General features: G+C 41.1%; 1 protein-coding gene across 4 annotated transcripts in view; it reads left to right on the forward strand.

Moving 5' to 3' along the window:
* SPTAN1 (spectrin alpha, non-erythrocytic 1) overlaps positions 1–18,621 on the forward strand; it is a 45,690-nt gene that overhangs the window by 21,479 nt on the left and 5,590 nt on the right. For all 4 annotated transcript variants that reach the window (XM_084219652.1, XM_084219655.1, XM_084219654.1 and 1 more), the window contains 28 exons: positions 2–150; positions 3,690–3,888; positions 4,451–4,555; positions 5,071–5,094; positions 5,443–5,478; positions 6,479–6,526; positions 6,857–6,948; positions 7,106–7,250; positions 7,364–7,545; positions 7,713–7,812; positions 7,941–8,138; positions 8,254–8,400; positions 8,936–9,039; positions 9,167–9,329; positions 11,509–11,640; positions 11,980–12,117; positions 12,467–12,571; positions 12,770–12,978; positions 13,604–13,724; positions 13,858–13,979; positions 14,455–14,587; positions 14,973–15,071; positions 15,343–15,502; positions 15,723–15,799; positions 15,952–16,161; positions 16,345–16,641; positions 17,129–17,241; positions 18,037–18,054. In XM_084219652.1, the coding sequence (XP_084075778.1) occupies positions 2–150; positions 3,690–3,888; positions 4,451–4,555; positions 5,071–5,094; positions 5,443–5,478; positions 6,479–6,526; positions 6,857–6,948; positions 7,106–7,250; positions 7,364–7,545; positions 7,713–7,812; positions 7,941–8,138; positions 8,254–8,400; positions 8,936–9,039; positions 9,167–9,329; positions 11,509–11,640; positions 11,980–12,117; positions 12,467–12,571; positions 12,770–12,978; positions 13,604–13,724; positions 13,858–13,979; positions 14,455–14,587; positions 14,973–15,071; positions 15,343–15,502; positions 15,723–15,799; positions 15,952–16,161; positions 16,345–16,641; positions 17,129–17,241; positions 18,037–18,054 (3,626 nt within the window). The remainder of the gene's footprint in view (position 1; positions 151–3,689; positions 3,889–4,450; positions 4,556–5,070; positions 5,095–5,442; positions 5,479–6,478; positions 6,527–6,856; positions 6,949–7,105; positions 7,251–7,363; positions 7,546–7,712; positions 7,813–7,940; positions 8,139–8,253; positions 8,401–8,935; positions 9,040–9,166; positions 9,330–11,508; positions 11,641–11,979; positions 12,118–12,466; positions 12,572–12,769; positions 12,979–13,603; positions 13,725–13,857; positions 13,980–14,454; positions 14,588–14,972; positions 15,072–15,342; positions 15,503–15,722; positions 15,800–15,951; positions 16,162–16,344; positions 16,642–17,128; positions 17,242–18,036; positions 18,055–18,621) is intronic.

Below are 18,621 nucleotides of genomic sequence, written 5' to 3' on the forward strand. Positions count from 1 at the left end.
GGACTGGTGGAAGGTGGAAGTCAATGACCGTCAGGGATTTGTACCTGCTGCCTATGTGAAAAAACTGGATCCTGCCCAGTCTGCATCGCGGGAGAACCTCCTGGAGGAGCAGGGCAGCATCGCGCTGCGGCAGGAGCAGATTGACAACCAGTAAGATCTAAGTGATGAGATATGACACTGCCAGCATTAGCTGGCTTGGCCTTTGCTTCACAGATTGCCACCAGCTTAGGTTAATGCTGCTTATACTAGGGAGTAATTAATTGGAGCAAAACAAGGGGCTCCTTTGCCAGAGGCACCAGATTCAGTTGCTTTATTCCTACTCTAGATTTTCTTGTTGCTTTTCCCATTTTTAACCGTTAAATTCATGACACTAGAGCTCAACTTACTGTCTGACTTGAGTATTTTATGTGTTCCTTTTGTTGTTGTACCTAACTACTTAACTTGTTTGTGAATTATATATGTCCTAAGCAACTCTTGTATATGTAGTTGTCCCTTCTTAACGTGTGATCTGTTTTGAAAAGCTTTCTTAAATTTGATTCCATTAAGTACAGTGCTCTCCCTATACAGGGCTGCCTCTGAAGGTGCCCTCCTTATGAGCTGGGGCTACTTTGCTGCTAGCTCATCACTTTTTTTTCTGAAGTGTGGTGCCAATATTTGTTGCCACTATAGGAGCTAAAATGTGTCCCCCCCCTTTTTTTTTTTTCAATTTTTATCATATTTTTTAAAAGAGCAGCATATCGTTTCAAACAGAAAACTGCAAGGCTGCTTGGTAATGACCTTCTTAAAGCACATGGTGGCTGCAGATTAATTCAAGCACGGGCTGTGGGTGATAGCTGTGAGTGCTAGCCCATCTTATCAGCCACTTGAAAGCTGAAGCTGAAAGTTTTCTGAGTACTCCCATCTGCTCGTGCAGCTACGCTGTCGTTCTGTGTGAGAATTTCCTCCCTCAGTTGTGTTGGGTCATCATCTATTACAGTGCTGTGCAATAATTACTAGCCTTAGCTCTAGAATTAAAAAATTAAAATAAAATTAAACAAACACCCCCCCCCCCCCACCCACCCACCCATAGCAAAAAACCTTTTTACCAGCATGAAGAAAAAATGCTGGAGAATTGTGGCACTTTGGTCAGGATTTTAATGATAATCATTCCCTCCGTGGGTTTGCATATGGCTTTTAGTAACCAGAACAAGGTGCCTTATTTTAGAGCCAAGGAGAGGGGACCACCTTTTAGTTTCCAATCCATGGCACAGTAATGAGGAAATGAGGAGACCTGATAGAGAGAGCTCAACTGTACTGCTGAGGTTTCCTTACATGAATTGTACTCCTGATCTGATTTGCTTTGCTTCTGAACAACACCTAATTCTCTCCATTTAAATGTGAACTCTTACCCATCTCCTACCACAGACCAGCCATGGATGGAGCTGCTGCTTTCATTATTTTTGTTAATCTGACTAATTTTTCGCATGCATTTGCTGTGCTCCCTGTCTGTGCAGGACTCTCATTACTAAGGAGGTCGGCAGTGTATCTCTGCGTATGAAACAGGTCGAAGAACTGTGAGTAGGATTAGCCCTTTCCTAAACCATACTGTCTCCACACTGTCACTGCTCATCCTCCCTTGTTTCTTTCTTTGGGAACGCTGCTCCAAAGAGACGTGAAGGAGGCCATTTCTGCAAGGAGGATTAGTTTAGATGAACGTGGTGGTCTGTGTTTCCTCTGTTCCTTATCTTGCTGGGCACCTCTGTGCTGCTGAATTGGTTCATGTTTATTCCATCACACTGGTTTTGCTTACCAAAGAGGCTTTAGGGCTATCTGGACTGTTTTCCTTAAAAAGCATCTCCTGCATTTTCTGGGGTGCAGATGGATATATTAGCTTGTTTATATAAATATGTATAAAATACATCTACCAAGTATTGCATCACATCTGAATGTCTTAAGAGTTTGGGAAGGGTGGGGCTGTCATGGTTTATCATATAAAGTAACATTCATGCTGGGTGCTCAAAAAACATTATTTATATAGGATGATTATTCCTTCAGTTTAACATTAACTAAATTTTGAAATCTGTGTTCATATCTCCTGGAAAAGATATCAAGTTTGCATTATACTGGTGGAAGTTGCTGGGAAATCCAAAGCCACAGTGTTCATTGGCTGTGCCTGGCTTTTCATAGCAAGTGTATTTCTTGAAAATTAAAAGTGACACTTTTATGTAAACCTCTCAAGTGTTGCAAAACAGCTCTGAGGTTAGGTTTGCTTCTGAAAGAGTTTTGCCCCAGATCCTCTGTGAGCTTTACAAGTACTTAATACTTAATGTTGTTTGCTGAGGCAAACAGCTGCAGTTAGGGCAGGCTTCAAAACAAGTGTTTCCAAGTCAGGGTAGAAAGTTTCTATTTAAACCTAATACAAAAGATTCTTAGTTCCTTTCTGCCCACTCATAAGCTACAGTAAACAGGGAGCCACAAAGACCCTGCTTCCATGGAAGGAGGGCTGAGTTATCAGTTTGGTATACAGCTATTACAGCCCATCATACTGAGGATGTTTTCAGGAGACTTTGTCATCTCTGTGCTTTTGGTTAGGAAAATGCTGCAGGATTGAACTCCTCAAGCTGGGAGGCTGTAACTGCTCAGTATGTGGCCTCGTGCTTTGGGGTAGGAAATGAAAACCTCCCCATCTGAGGCCCCTGCAGGTACCTCAGCAGTGTCTGGTATTGTTTGATTTAATAACATCAGAAGGAATGTGCTTAATAATGAGAATCTATTGCTGCTGTTGATCACTGTGGTAGACCAATGTCCAAACTGATTCAGGACATTAAAAAATCCTTCCAGATGCAGCTAAAATGTCTCATCTTCTGGAAGAGTTAAAATAAGAATGAGTATTAAGTGTGGTTTTTCTGAATGCAGGTTTTTAAAAAACAGGCATTATGCATTGCTAGAGATTTGTAATTCAGTATCAGTGACTGCAAAACTGCTCTTGGGTTTTTTTCAGCAATAGCTTGGAAAAGTTCTTGTAGGATCATCTGTGTCTAGTTGATTACAAGGTGATTTTAAATAACTGGCTGGTCTTCATTGGTTTATTTGCCTGTGCAGACCAATTTAAAAATTTTTGAGGTTTCACTTTGTTCTAATGTAAAGGAGGAGTAATATCACTCATGTTGATAATGCCACAGATACAAAAAATGTACATGAAATGAGTTTCATGGATTTCCCAGTTGAATATAGGTGTGTTATCAAAGATTCACACCGTGCTTAAACATTCAGCAGATTTTGCACTGGAAAATGGCTAGTGAAGATGTTTATGTCCTAAAGCTGGAAGGCTGGTGGATTTTCATAACCTGATGGCAAACTTGATGTACTCTAGGAAAATATCCCTTGGCAAGCAAGAGGCTCTGGAATCATTCCTGCCCCTCAGTGGTACTGTGGTTTAAGAGCCTAGCCTAGTCTAGGCTGTGATTGGGGTTTGCATTTGCCCAGTGAGGTGTTGCATGTGGAAGTTCCCATTTTGGTGTGCAATCCATGTGGAGGAGAGACATGGACAGTCTTCATTCCCAACTGCACATGAGTAGCTCATCCTGTAGTGGAACAGGGCATAAGTTCAGGGATTCCCCATTTCTGGGGACCCCAGAACTTAGGAAATTCCTGTGATTGGACTCAGTTCCATCTGATTGTTCCTTGCTTTCCTTTCCTGCTTGTCACAGGTATCACTCTCTCCTGGAGCTGGGAGAAAAACGTAAAGGCATGTTGGAAAAAAGCTGCAAGAAGTTCATGCTTTTCCGTGAAGCCAACGAGCTCCAGCAGTGGATCAATGAGAAGGAAGCAGCACTCACCAGTGAGGAAGTGGGTGCTGATCTGGAGCAGGTGGAGGTTCTGCAGAAGAAATTTGATGATTTTCAGAAGGTATGTTGTGATGCTGCATAATGTGTGTGTTAATTTTGCAGGCTTTCTGATCATGTATCCATGACAATTCTTCACAGCTGAGTAGGAGACATGACTTTGAATGGACATAAAAGGTCCATAAAAGGCATATATAAAATTTTAAATTTAATTATGTGAGGATAGAGAATCCCATATTAAAGTGTCTTCAGTTTGATTACATTCCCCAGGTTGCTCCATGCTTCCCAGCTCCTAGAGAGCTGAAACTCTCTTTCAACGCATTGCAGTAGAGTCTGCCAAGCTTTGGAGGAATTTCAGTTTGTGTAAAGCATAACCTTCAGCTAAGTTACTCCTATTGAAAGGGAAGATGTATTTGGTTTCCATCTGTAGTTTTATTTCCCTGAGATATGGGGGGGAAAAAAAAAAATTGGCTGCTGGGATTCCCTGGCACAGGCTGTCTGAGAACTCAGGGCCACTGTGCTCAATTCCTGCTGTTCACACACTGGGCTCTCTTGGGGAGCCACCCTGTTCCACATGTTCTGCTTGGGTGAATTTTAATGCTGGGATATTTCCCTGTTCTGTGTAGGATCTCAAAGCCAACGAGTCGCGCCTGAAGGACATAAACAAGGTTGCCAAGGACCTGGAGTCAGAAGGGCTGATGGCAGATGAAGTACAAGCAGTACAGCAACAGGTGCTCTTTTTCTCTGCTTTATTCATATCTAAGAAGCAAAAGATTCTCCTCCTTTCTTTTGTCTGTTGTCTTTGCCTGGCATTGCAAGATTCAGGCACTTGTCTAATGTGGCCATCCCAAGAAGACCTTTAGAATTATATTCTGTAGTAATGCTAGAGCAAACTGCAGAAGCAGCTAAAGCTTTTTCCTTTCTTTTTTTAGGAATGCAAAGTCTTTACAATAATAATAAAAGTAATGAAGAATCCATGCATTAACTTTGCTTCATATAAATTTGAAATTTAGCGTATTTTTACTTGCAGGAAAATGGGTGAGGAATGCTAGGGAAAAAGAAAAATAGAGTGCAATTCAGAGTGGAGGGAGTTTGTGGGTTTTCTGTTTTGATTTGTGGTTTTTTGCCAGCTTTTTACGTGCTTGTGCTAAGTAATTTTATCCTGTGCCAGCTAAGTGTGAACCATGTTGGAAAATCATTCTTTCTGTTAGAAAATAACAAATTGTTTGTCCTGTCTCCTTTGCAGGAAGTCTATGGGATGATGCCCAGGGTAAGTGTTGATTTCTGAGGTGGATGGAGTGGCAATTGTAACAGGTTTGGGATGTACAAGGAGAAGTTCAGCCATAATTGTGGCTCATTTCCATGATGGATTTCACTAATGGCTTTGAATGGACATTCAAAGATTATCTTATCTATGATCCCTTTATTTCCTGAGTGTCTTGCTCCACAGATCTAAGCAAGCAGCATAACCCAAACTGATACAAATACTTGCATGAAAAAATGTACTTAACTCCTTTAAGGATTGAACAGAGAGATATTTTCAAGATTTTTTTACTGTATTCTGATAGTTTTAGATTCTGCTTCATATTTAAACCTGTTTCTTCACATTTTCAAACAGGATGAAACTGATTCTAAGACAGCCTCTCCTTGGAAGGTAGGTGTCATTGCTTAGTAGCACACAAAAAGAAAATCAAACAATAATTACAGCATATCATCTTTTTTAGACCATTTGCTTCTCCTGTGCCATAGAAATTCTCAACAGCCTGTTTTTTACCTCTCTGCTACAAAACTGTTTAGTTTTGAGCATGTAGTATGAGGGTTTCCAGTTTCTGGGCAGTAGATGTTGAATAATCCCTTGTTCACTCTGCAGGAGCTCTTTGCTTTCTGCTTGCTACAACAAAAATGTTTTTATTCCTCAAAGTCGAAACCATTTATGTCAATACTCCTTTAGTTAGAAATATGCTGTATCCCATTAGTCATCTCCAGCTTATTTACTGCAATAGTTAGAAGAAGCCTTTCTCCATTCATTAGAGGTTTACAATGGAAGAGCTGTCATCTGCTAAAGCACAAAAATATCTTAAATATTTTTTTAAATTATCCAACACTGTGTTTTCCCTAGCATTTCATTCCCATGTTTTATGTCTTGCATCCACCCTGTTAGACTTAAAGCTGCTTGTACATCTTTTAAGCTGTGTGAATGTGGGGAAACCAGGTTAGTATGAAATATTTTGACAGAAAATGCAGCCATGTTGCCAGGAACAGGTGACTTTTGAAGTATTTTTTAGCAAATTACAAACATGTACATTGAATTCTAAGAGTCTTATAGTAACTTAGCAAATTGAGGTTGTGGGGGGTTTTAATTAATGTATTGAATGTTGCCTTTGAATTTCCTCCTCTTTGCCCTCACTAAGATTTGTTTGCTTCAGTTTACACTAACATGACAGTGCTTACTTGTGAATTCTGACTATTCTTACTCTGCTCTATAAGACTTAGGAATTACAACCAATTAGTCCTAATTGCTTTTGTAATTTACTTACATTATCTTTCTTAGTGGTTTCTGTTTGGTTTTTTAAGGACTTTTTTTTCAGTCTGGTTGTGCTTTTGGTTAGAGTTGACTTCAATGCTTTATTTTTTACTTCTGCCTTTTCACACAGTCTGCACGTTTGATGGTACACACTGTGGCAACCTTCAACTCAATCAAGGTAATTCCACAACTTTATCTTACCTGATTTAGAACTTGTGAACATTTTTTACCCTTCTTTTCCATAGTCATTGTCTTTCATTAAGCTTTATAAACTCTTTTGAATCAATTTATTGAAAGAAGCAGTAGTATATAAAGCATTTGCTTCTCAAGTTACATCACTGTCTTATATAGATAAAATCATTTGGTTTTACAGCTCAGGAGAAGCCCCTCAAATTCTTTTATTTAACTAAGCTATCTGAATTTGTGCATTCTTCTGGAATGAAGCAGAATTTAGTAACCTTTACCTGTAGTAAAAGGCCAGTCTTGACTTTTCACTTCCCTCATCCAGGAGCTGAATGAGCGCTGGAGATCCCTGCAGCAGCTGGCAGAGGAGAGGAGCCAGTTGTTGGGCAGTGCCCATGAGGTCCAGAGATTCCACAGGTGAGGGGTTTGTTTGGTCTTAACTCAAATGCTTTGTCTATCAAGAATTCTAAAATATACCAGGACCTGCTCTAAACAACTCATATTCAACTCCCAGCTTGTTCAGTGGAGGAGGGTGGTCTTTTAATTCTTTTTGCCTTTCCTTCCTTTAAATCAGAGATGCTGATGAAACCAAAGAATGGATAGAGGAAAAGAATCAAGCATTAAATACAGACAACTACGGGCATGACCTGGCCAGTGTTCAGGCTCTGCAGCGCAAACATGAAGGCTTTGAGAGAGACTTGGCAGCTCTGGGAGACAAGGTGAGATTCTGAGGAGGAAAACCCAAAAGCTTTCTTTTTATCTACCAGAAATGATTGAACTATTGCAGTGCTCTGTGTCTTCACTGTGTTCATTTCCCTTTCTCTAATCCTAGGTGAATTCTCTTGGTGAAACTGCCCAGCGCCTAATCCAGTCACATCCAGAATCTGCTGAAGATCTCCAAGAAAAATGCACTGAGCTCAATCAGGCTTGGAATAGTCTGGGAAAACGTGCTGACCAGCGCAAGGAGAAGCTGGGAGATTCTCATGACCTGCAGCGTTTCCTCAGTGACTTCAGGTAGTGATGTGATTCCCCCTCTCAGTTTGTTTATTATTAGTGAAGTATACATGGCTCATTGTTCCACAGGAATACTTCTGTGAAGGGTTCAGAAAAGGACTGTTCTCTCTGTTGGGATTTATTTCAGTGGAGGGAAGGAAAAATTCCCTATTACTATATGTTCACAGGGACCTCATGTCTTGGATCAATGGGATCCGGGGCCTGGTCTCCTCAGATGAACTCGCAAAGGATGTGACTGGAGCTGAAGCTTTATTGGAAAGACACCAGGTATGTTAAAGATAAGTTTATCATAACCATCAACAAATGTTTCTTTTTTCTGACACTTTGCAATTAGAATTCCAAAATAGATCAGTTCCAGTTCTGGTCATTGAGAAGCACATCTCTGCCCCTTGCAGGAGCACCGCACGGAAATAGATGCCAGAGCTGGCACTTTCCAGGCATTTGAGCAGTTTGGACAGCAACTTCTTGCCCATGGACATTATGCCAGCCCAGAGATCAAGGAGAAACTGGATATTCTGGACCAAGAACGGACAGACCTGGAGAAGGCCTGGGTCCAGCGCAGAATGATGCTGGACCAGTGCCTGGAGCTACAGGTGCTCTGCTACAGTTTGGATAAGAAAAATGATTCCTCTTTTCATTAAAAAGTTTACAATTTCATGGTGATAACAGTGCTCTTGAGCTCATGCTTTGGATTTTTTTTCTCCCCAGCTGTTTCATCGGGACTGTGAGCAAGCTGAAAACTGGATGGCTGCCCGGGAGGCTTTCTTAAATACAGAGGATAAAGGAGACTCCTTGGACAGTGTGGAGGCACTCATCAAGAAACATGAAGATTTTGATAAAGCAATCAATGTCCAGGTGAGAAGTGTAGCTGAAGTAAGGGGAAAATAGTTTCCTTTTTCTCATGTGAATCATTTAGCAAAAGAAGTTCTGCTATGTATGGCTTCTAAAGTTCAGTTCCAAATATTGAGCCATGTGGAATTCGCTGCAGAAGTTTAGAAGCAGCTTGTGCAGATCAGGATGTGTTCCATTGCCTCAAACAGTGCAGAAATAGTGGCAAGTATTTGTGTAAATCTACTGATTTAAAATTACTATTTCCCTTTATTTGTGGCAGAAAAAGGTATATTTCCAGTTTTTTGTAGCAGAAAACTGCCTAGATTTATTGAGAGATCATACTGCTGAATTTTTTAGCCCAAAAGAGCCTTTTCCTAAAAGCCACAGGTGAAAAGTGTTCCAAGTTGAACTCTGCTGTCCTGCAGAAGAGAGACTTCCTTCATAGGGTCCCAGTAATGTAAATTTAAAGAAGATAAAAAGGCTTGTTCTGTTCAAGACACTGCTCATCATTTGACTTTAGGGAACCCCAGTTCTAATTCATGGTTTCTGGTTTGAATAGGAAGAGAAAATTGCTGTCCTGCAGTCCTTTGCTGACCAGCTGATTGCTGCAGATCATTACGCCAAGGGTGTCATCGCCAACAGACGCAACGAGGTCCTGGACAGGTCAGTGCTGCCTGGGAGGAGAAGGCAGATGCCTGAAAATCCCCTTTGGGGATGTTCTGTAGCTGTTGAAGGTGATGCCTTGTGTGGTTCTAGTGTTTTGTTCATTGGATGTGTCAAATTACTACAGGTGGCTTCGTCTGAAAGCCCAAATGATTGAGAAGAGATCGAAGCTGGGAGAGTCTCAGACCCTCCAGCAGTTCAGTCGTGATGTGGATGAAATAGAAGCCTGGATCAGTGAAAAGCTTCAGACTGCAAGTGATGAGTCCTATAAGGATCCCACAAATATCCAGGTGAATGTGGTTCTTGGCTTAAAAATCAGAATATCATTGTTAACTTTGCAAGGCCTGCTCTCGTTTGAAAATCCATGCTGAAGAGTTCTTGTTCAGAGATGACAGAACAGTGCATCATGTTGGACATGTTCTCCTTTCAACAAGGAGAAAATGGAAGTTACATTATGCATGAAAGGAGACCCAAAATAGGACTTGGTTAGTAATTATTCATGCCTGTAATTAATTATTCATGCATATAATTAATAAGATATGTGGTATCTGCAGCAGAAAGTTTCCTAAAGAAACCGAAGTGGCTGTTCTGTCTCTGTCCCAGCATCTAGGCAATAAGGAAATGGAATTCTTGTGTCTCAACTCTTTTACATTATAAAATGTGAAATCTCATTTATTTTTCAGTATTAAGGAATAAAGTTATCTCTTATGTTTTAATTCTGGTTTATGAAGTAGTATGAATGCACTGAACTACTTCTCTCAATCTGTTTTATAGCTTTCCAAACTGCTGGTAAGTAGTTTGGACTAGCCTGGTATGTGAATTTATTTTCTCTGTATAAGCTTCTGTGTAAGCCCAAGCTCTGATTGCTGCTCCATCCATCAGTTCATGTAATCTCTTGTTTCTTCTATTAGTTCTTGACCTCCATCCAGGTACAGCTGTTGATCCTCGTCCTATGGGTGTGGCTTTTTTGTTCATTCCTATTCAGCATCATTTATTTATGTATTTGTTTTGCAGGTGTTCTGCATGATCTGTTTAATTTATGCTGTGTTAATGATGTAGTTTAGGCTTTTTTAGGAGTTAGTCCATAGGAGAATGGGGTTCTGTCCCCCTTTTTCAGAAATTTGGCTGTTTGGTCATCACTTGTGATGATTTAACGCAGGGCGTAATGTCAAATTCGTGAGCTTGTGTTTGTAGAATCAAATGCTGAAGATGGAGGATTCAGTAAATGTTAGATCTTGATTGGCTTAGTTCTTGCAATAGCATCGAAGGGAATAAAGCAGAAGGAACACTCCAGAAAAAGAGATGTACCAGATGGAAAGCTGACAGCACTTGTAAAAATCCAAGAAGTGGAGTAAAATGAAGAAATGTGGAGGGAGAAGATAGAACAAAGAAAGGGGAAGCTAACGAGTAAGAAATGAAGGAATAATTTGTCACCTCAGAGTGTGGTACATTAAATTACTGGTTTTTTTAGTTGGAAAAAAATTATATTAAACTAGAAAGGCTTGTCTGCAATTTGTTGTCATGGTAATTACATGGAGATATGCAACTGGCAGCTTTTAAATTGAATTTTCCAAGTTGGTAGATCTAGCTTTGAAGAATATGCTTTTATAATGTCAGGATTTGGGGTTTACAGTTCTCAAAATGAAGCAGTTCATGCAGAATTTCTCATACCAGCGCTATAGTATTTTTCCTTTTTTATTTTTGATCTAACATTTCCTTTCATCCCATTCTCTAGGACACTCTCTACCCATGTCCAATGTCACTAGCATTTCCAGTTTATACTTGCAAAATCTGTCTTGTCACTTCTGTGCTGTTGTCATATTCCTGGTGGGTGGATGGATCATGGATACATGAGAGCTGCACTCTCCTTCCCACACCAAGGCTCCTGTTGTTCTCATGGTGCTCTCAACTTGGCAGTGAAAAATTCCTACCAAATAATTCAATTACGTTTTGATAGAAGTTAATTCAGTATTTATATATATATATAATGGGCTGTGCATGTCTAATATCACAACTGTGCAGAAAGCAGATAAGCTGGAGCAGTGATTTCTGTTAATTACCTATAGATTAGGAAGGAAAGTAGGAATTTGTGCAGGTACTGTTGGAGTAGAAAGGATGATCTACTCTACTCAGGGTATATGTAACTGCTGCTATTCAAAGGGCTGCATTGAAAACTAGGAATCTTTACTGCAGCAACAGCTCAGCTCAGTGCAGGGAATTTTGCATTGGCACCTGTGAAATGCAGAGCATGCTGCCAGAGTTCTGTGCATCAGCTCACCCACAGTTTTGCCAGGTCAAAACTTGGTGGTCTCTCAGATAATGAGAGTAACCACTGGAGCGAGCAGTAAATACCCTACCCACAGAGAACTTCAGCTCAGCCTGTGCACAAAGCTGATGACAACCCTGCCCATGAGAACAATGGAGGAGCCCTTTGTGCAGAGCCTGATGGTGTTGGGTTTACTCTTGCAGAGCAAGCACCAGAAGCACCAGGCCTTTGAAGCTGAGCTCCACGCCAATGCCGACCGCATCCGCGGCGTCATCGACATGGGCAACTCCCTCATCGAGAGGGGCGCGTGCGCCGGCAGCGAGGACGCCGTCAAGGTGGGCAGCTTCCAGTCTTGCTTGGCTTTGCTTGGAGCACTGTTTTGGTAACTGAGGCAGGAAAATGTCCCTCTAGAACAAATCTTGCTTTATAGAAGCTTTTGTATTTCAATTACACAGTGCAGATCAGGTGAATCATTCTGCTTCGGTCTCAAAGAGGATAAGTTTTCTGATCCTGTGATTGAGGTGTAAATTATAACTGGGCAGCTCAAAGTAGTGACTCTAACTTGTGTACCTGGAATCAACAGTCAAACTTCCACCATGTTCTGGTTTTGCATGGATCAGAACTTATTTCGTGTTTATTTGTGACACTTACTTATCTTTCCCACTTTCTGACAGGCACGCCTGGCTGCCCTGGCTGACCAGTGGCAATTCCTGGTACAGAAATCAGCAGAGAAGAGTCAGAAACTGAAAGAAGCTAATAAGCAACAGAATTTCAATACTGGCATCAAGGACTTTGACTTTTGGCTTTCTGAGGTAATAAGATGGGAGTTAATTACTTGCAAAGCATTTTTTTTTCAGTTTCTATTACCTTTGCTGATGTTAGATTTTGTGGAGCACTGTTTACCTTTGAGCAAGTCTAGGTTTATTTAAAAAAAAAAAAGACTTATTACTAGTAGAATTGTCGTGTATGTGTTTTTAGTTATGAACAATAAGGTGAGAAGAAGCAAATTTGCATAGAAGCTTTTAGGTATTAAACAGGTGACAAGGTAAAGATTTAGTAGAAAATTGAGAAGTAATTTGCTTGGTTTTAAAGCATTATAGTTTCAAGGGGTTAAAGAAACACAATTTGTTCTTCATTCCATGTTTCCTTCTCCATCCCCAGGTGGAGGCTTTGTTGGCATCTGAAGACTATGGGAAGGACTTGGCATCTGTTAACAACCTTCTGAAAAAACACCAGTTACTGGAAGCTGATATATCTGCTCATGAGGTATTGCTTTCCCTTTTAGTTTTGGAAGACAAATCGTAGTAGGTACAGCTCCTGATACCTGCTACAGTCACAGACTTGTTGAAATGTGGTTTTTAACAAAACCTGTGACTGCGAGTCAGATTTTTATTTTCATCCTGACATAATGAGCACAGAAACGAGCTCTGAGCCATCCCTGCTCTCTCTCCTCTCTGTATCCAGGACCGCCTGAAGGACCTGAACAGCCAGGCTGACAGTCTGATGACCAGCAGTGCCTTTGACACGTCCCAAGTGAAGGACAAACGCGAGACCATCAACGGGCGCTTCCAGCGCATCAAGGGCATGGCCAGCGCCCGCCGCGCCAAGCTCAACGAGAGCCACCGCCTGCACCAGTTCTTCCGTGACATGGATGACGAGGAGTCCTGGATCAAGTGGGTGTTTGGGAAGTTCTGGGCTTGCCAATGTCACTCACATCCTTTAGTGTGGCTTTAGAGCTCCCTTCCAACAACTGTACATCTATAGGAGTCCAGCAAAACTGCTTTGGGTGTGGTTTCTTATCTGCAGTTTTCTTTGGTCAAGTCCCAGTAAGCAGAAAAACACTGTTTAGACTCAGACATTTCATTCTAGTCTTTTTGGGAATGCTCCTACCTTTTTCAGTTTCAAATACTTTCGTGATTGTAGCCAGTTGTTGTCATTAATCAAATGGTCTTTCCACATTGGTGTTAGTACCTCAGGAGGGGGGAAAGACATGAGGCTAATAGAAATCATTCAGATAAGAGCACTTCTTTTGTCATGCTTTTAAAACAAACAAAATTTTGACAACTTTACAAAAGACCATCTATATTTTTAAAAAGAAAACAGCACAGAGGAATACTCTCCTTCAAAGATAAATGATGGGTCCTCTCCTCACCTTTTCCTCACACAGGAATATGCATCCAAGATCTTTGTGCAAGGCAGAGCAGTTGTGTATCTGAGGGGTTTTTTGTTTTCTTTGTCAGTTTGGAACTTAGAAGTAATTTTCATATTTTATCTTTCTCTCTCCTCTGTGGAATTTAGAGAGAAGAAACTGCTGGTTAGCTCAGAGGATTATGGCAGAGACCTGACTGGTGTGCAGAACCTGAGGAAGAAACACAAGCGCTTAGAAGCAGAATTAGCTGCCCATGAACCTGCTATCCAGGTAAAAGCCTCTCCCCATGACAGATTGCTCTATAATGAATGTGGAAGAGATGAAAGACAGCAGTAGTTTTGCTGGACCCCAAACAATGCACATGAGGAAGGCAGGTGATATTCCAATAACTGTTTCTCTTTAGGGTGTCCTGGACACGGGTAAGAAGCTTTCAGATGACAACACAATTGGAAAGGAGGAGATACAGCAGAGACTGGCTCAGTTTGTGGATCACTGGAAAGAGTTAAAACAGCTGGCAGCTGCTAGGTATGAATTTCTATAAAATTCAGTATTAATTCAAAGTTACATGGACTCATAATGATCAGATTTACAGAATTTCAGAGTATGGGGTATTAGTAATATGATGTAACAGCATCTGTCACTGATCACAGGCTCTACAAGACTACTGACAATGTTCCTCAGTAGAAACATGAGCCTCTTTTTGAGGTGTTTGTTGTGTTTAGCCATTTCTTGCACCAGTTGGAAACCACAGGCTTGCAATCAGCTGGCTTTAATCCATTACCAGGAGATTTTTCCTGATTAGAAACTGTTGGGAGAGAGTTTGCTTCAGTTCTTTGGCAGATGCAGGCTTTGTAGTCCAAGGAATTCCTAGAGCTCCAGCCATGGCTGCTGCTGGAGGAGTGAAGTGTGAATGATAAGGTTCAGGCTCTGCACATTGTTTTTGTATCTTACATCTCAGTGCCATAAAGCAACCCTGACTAGTTTTACCTTCCCCACACAGGGGCCAGCGTCTGGAGGAGTCCTTGGAGTATCAGCAGTTTGTAGCAAATGTTGAGGAAGAAGAAGCCTGGATCAATGAGAAAATGACACTGGTAGCCAGCGAGGATTATGGGGACACACTTGCTGCTATCCAGGTATGCAGGAAGTTGCCAGCACTTTATTGTTGCATTACTGTTGGTTAGAGCATAACAAACCTTTTCTTTAACTGTCTTTACAATTTAGAAGTTGTTTCTTCCTTTTGAAGTCCTACATTGTAAAAAATGTAAATTAACTTTATAAAAGCATCCCAATAATGTTATTTCCTGTAGAAATTACTTTTAGTTTGATGTAGCTTTGCATCTCTTAACATCTGATTGGAAGTCAGTCTGTTTCTTTTTGTCCACAGAAAACCAGTAAGTTGTGCTAACCAGCTAAGATTAATTTTTGACAGAATAAGTTTATGCTAAATTATAAAATTAATTACTTTTTAATAAATGGTGAGAAATTATTTTTAGAAGTGCCTGTGTCTTGTATTTGCAGGGCTTGCTGAAGAAGCATGAGGCATTTGAGACTGATTTTACTGTCCACAAGGACAGAGTGAATGATGTCTGTGCTAATGGAGAGGATCTTATTAAAAAGGTGAGCATGAACTAGTAAAGAGAAACCTTCAAAGGCTCCCCAGGACATCTTCATGTTACAGTAGACTTTCTCTTCTCTGTCATGTCTTTGAAAAGAGCTCTTATTAATTTTTTGTGGCTGAATAAGCTGTGATGGTGTTTTGCTTTCAAAGCTGTTTCTGAGACAGTATCTTCCAGCTGAAGTCCTTGCTCTGTCACCAACGTCCTGAATGCCTCAGATGACTTTAACATCATACAGGATGGCTATATTTTTTTTCTTCCCTGTCACATAGAACAATCACCATGAGGCAAACATCACTGCCAAGATGAAGGGGCTCAGAGGCAAGGTGTCAGATCTGGAGAAAGCAGCAGCTCAGAGGAAAGCCAAATTGGATGAGAACTCAGCCTTCCTCCAGTTCAACTGGAAAGCAGATGTGGTGGAGTCATGGATAGGTATGTTCTGTACAATATTTGGTCACAAACAAACCTTAAGCTCCTTCATTTCCAAAGGTCTCCAGTATCTCCTTATGTGCTGTTGTAACAAGCAGACTTAAGCCCAGAGTAATCAGCAGTGCTCTCCCTGCTTTATGCTTTTGTAGTAACCTGATCTGGAACAGAGGGAATGTTTGAGATGGAGATATGACATTTTTGCAAAATTTGTTTCATTTTCCAGGAGAGAAGGAAAACAGTCTGAAGACAGATGATTATGGACGTGACCTCTCTTCAGTGCAAACCTTGCTCACCAAACAGGTCAGTGCTGATGCTGCTGCCACCCCCTGAGGGAGGGACCAGCTGAACTCTTGTGAAACACACAAGAATCCATATTTGAAATATATGCAGGGTATTGGAAAGGCTAAAGAAAAATACAATCTCAAATACCTTTTGTTCTTTTAATGCTTCAGGAAACATTTGATGCTGGACTTCAGGCTTTCCAGCAGGAGGGAATTGCAAACATCACTGCTCTGAAAGACCAGCTGCTTGCAGCCAAGCACATCCAGTCCAAGGCCATCGAGGCCCGGCATGCTTCCTTGATGAAACGCTGGAATCAGCTACTGGCTAATTCTGCTGCCAGGAAAAAGAAACTCTTGGAGGCTCAGGAGCATTTCAGAAAGGTGAGTGGCCAACCATGGGGCTGATAAAAAATACACACTTGCAACTAACAATTTTTGAGATCCTGGAGAATTAACGTAAGAATTTCTGAGATGCTTGCAAGGCAAACTCTTGCATGTTAATTCCAGATGAGCTCATACAGAATATTTCCATTACTGAACAACTGGATTCTTTCTCTTTTCAAGGTTGAGGATCTCTTCCTGACCTTCGCAAAGAAGGCCTCTGCCTTCAACAGTTGGTTTGAGAACGCTGAGGAGGACCTGACGGATCCTGTGCGCTGCAACTCCCTGGAAGAAATCAAAGCCCTGAGAGAAGCTCATGACGCTTTCCGTTCCTCCCTAAGTTCTGCCCAAGCTGATTTCAACCAGCTGGCGGAGCTTGATCGCCAGATCAAGAGCTTTCGTGTGGCCTCCAACCCCTACACTTGGTTCACTATGGAGGCTCTTGAAGAAACCTGGAGGAATCTGCAGAAAATTATCAAGGCAAGTCAGTGAGGGAAAGAGTCTCTTTATATTTTATGACCATTCAGTCATCCCTGGAGGTTGTTCTCTGAGATAATGGGTATAAGAGTTTGTCACCATAATACAGTCAAAATATCTCGAAGTTCATGAGCAAAGAAAAATTGCCGTTAACTATAAACTTGTGCTATTGTCAGTTTTTCTCATGATTTTCCATTTGTGGTCCTTCCAAAGGCAAAGCACATGTCTCACTTCCTAACTGTAACAGAAGTCCTTGCTCTGAATAGAACTGTAACTTCTCTGCTATGCAGTGAAGCAACTGCTGTTTCAATTGTAGTTCTCAGGACTTCAGTTCTGAATTACCACCTGAGATGCTTTTCTCTAGGTATCCAGGACACCAAGCACTCAGTGTTGTTTTGAGGCTCAGAACTATGCTTTTAGGTTTTCCTTTCTGTTACAGGATGAGACCAATCCCTTTATTTCTCTGAAATTACTGTTGTTCATTTCTCAGGAACGTGAACTGGAGCTGCAGAAGGAACAGCGAAGGCAGGAAGAAAATGACAAACTGCGTCAGGAATTTGCTCAGCATGCCAATGCCTTCCATCAGTGGATTCAGGAGACCAGGTATAGTTTGTCTTTTCAGGACCTGCCCTTAGAGAATCCCTTAGGTAGTACTTGTGTGCATCCTCCATCTCTTTGGACTGTCAAAGTTGTTAAATGTCTCCTCCTGAAAAACAGCACATCAGGATTTGCTCATTCCCTGCAGTTGGGATTTGAGGGAGGCCTTAATAGCTACAGGGAAAGGAAAAGCCCTGAAACACCAGACTTCAAAAATGTTCCTATTTCTGAATTAATTTTCCTGAAGTAATTCCAGTTATCTAGGACTGCATTTTTCTCCAGTTATTCCTGAACTAGGCTGTAGCACAGCTGGGGAGGTGGAGCACAAATAGCTCCAAACAGACTTGAAGTGCCACTGGCATTTCTGTTAATTCCCCTTTTGTATTGAGCAGTGTATTGAGAATCTTACTGGAGTTCAAATAGAGAAAGAAGAGCTTAAAACTTTGTAATCATTTCCCTGGGCTACTGTCTAATAATAACTTTCTCTAAGGAGAGGGAGTAAAGATCTGTGTTAGAAATAAAAAGTCTCAAGGTTGAGCATTGCAGGTGCCTGCACTCAGTGCTGTCAGCAGCTCTGACAGGTTCTGGTTGGGGGTCAGAGGAGGTGAGTTCTGTTCTATGTAACCCTGTGATTCTCTATCTGTGTGTTTACAAATAGTTCTGTATGTGTCTTCATGAAATAATGAAATATAAATATGATTTTTAACTTTTTGATGTTTGCTTCCCACCCAAATCTCTGTCCCTCTCTTACTGTCTTGTCTCTGTCCTGCTGCCTGATGTTTGGATCTTCACATTCTACAGGACTTACCTGCTAGATGGGTTAGTATTGAATTTTGTATCTTTCAAATTTTGGTGACGTGTTCTGCTCTGTTGTGTTTTCTCCTGTTACATTGCTTGTGAAAGCTGTGCTCAAACCCCTCTTATTTAAAAAGAGCAACCTTTTGCTGAGGTGCACAAACACAGGAAAAAAGATTTTGGAGTAGTTAGCTATAAACCAGTAGAAACATAACAATCTCCTAGTCAAAAGCAGAATTACAACAGGCAGCCGCTGACACACCATGGAATTCCTGACTTTTGCTCTTGCTTTCTTTGAGGACTTGCACAGGAGAAGGCCTTTAAATTGAGAAGATATGTGAGAGTGTAGCTCCTTCCCAAAGGCAGGCTATCCTGACATTTCTAGTTCTTCAGCTTAAGAGACTTGCTTAGTGAAATAAAACATTTGACCATAACTGTTCTCAGAACAATGAAATCTCCAGAGTTTTGATAAGAAGGGACGATTGTTACAATATTTTGTTGATATTACATATCTTAAAACCCTGTAGTTTGCAAATATGAACTGCCCATTTTTAATCTGCTGCAGAACCATGGGCCCACACAGACTTTAGC

This window comes from Fringilla coelebs (genome assembly GCF_963513975.1).
Source record: "Fringilla coelebs genome assembly, chromosome: 21".
NCBI lineage: Eukaryota > Metazoa > Chordata > Aves > Passeriformes > Fringillidae > Fringilla > Fringilla coelebs.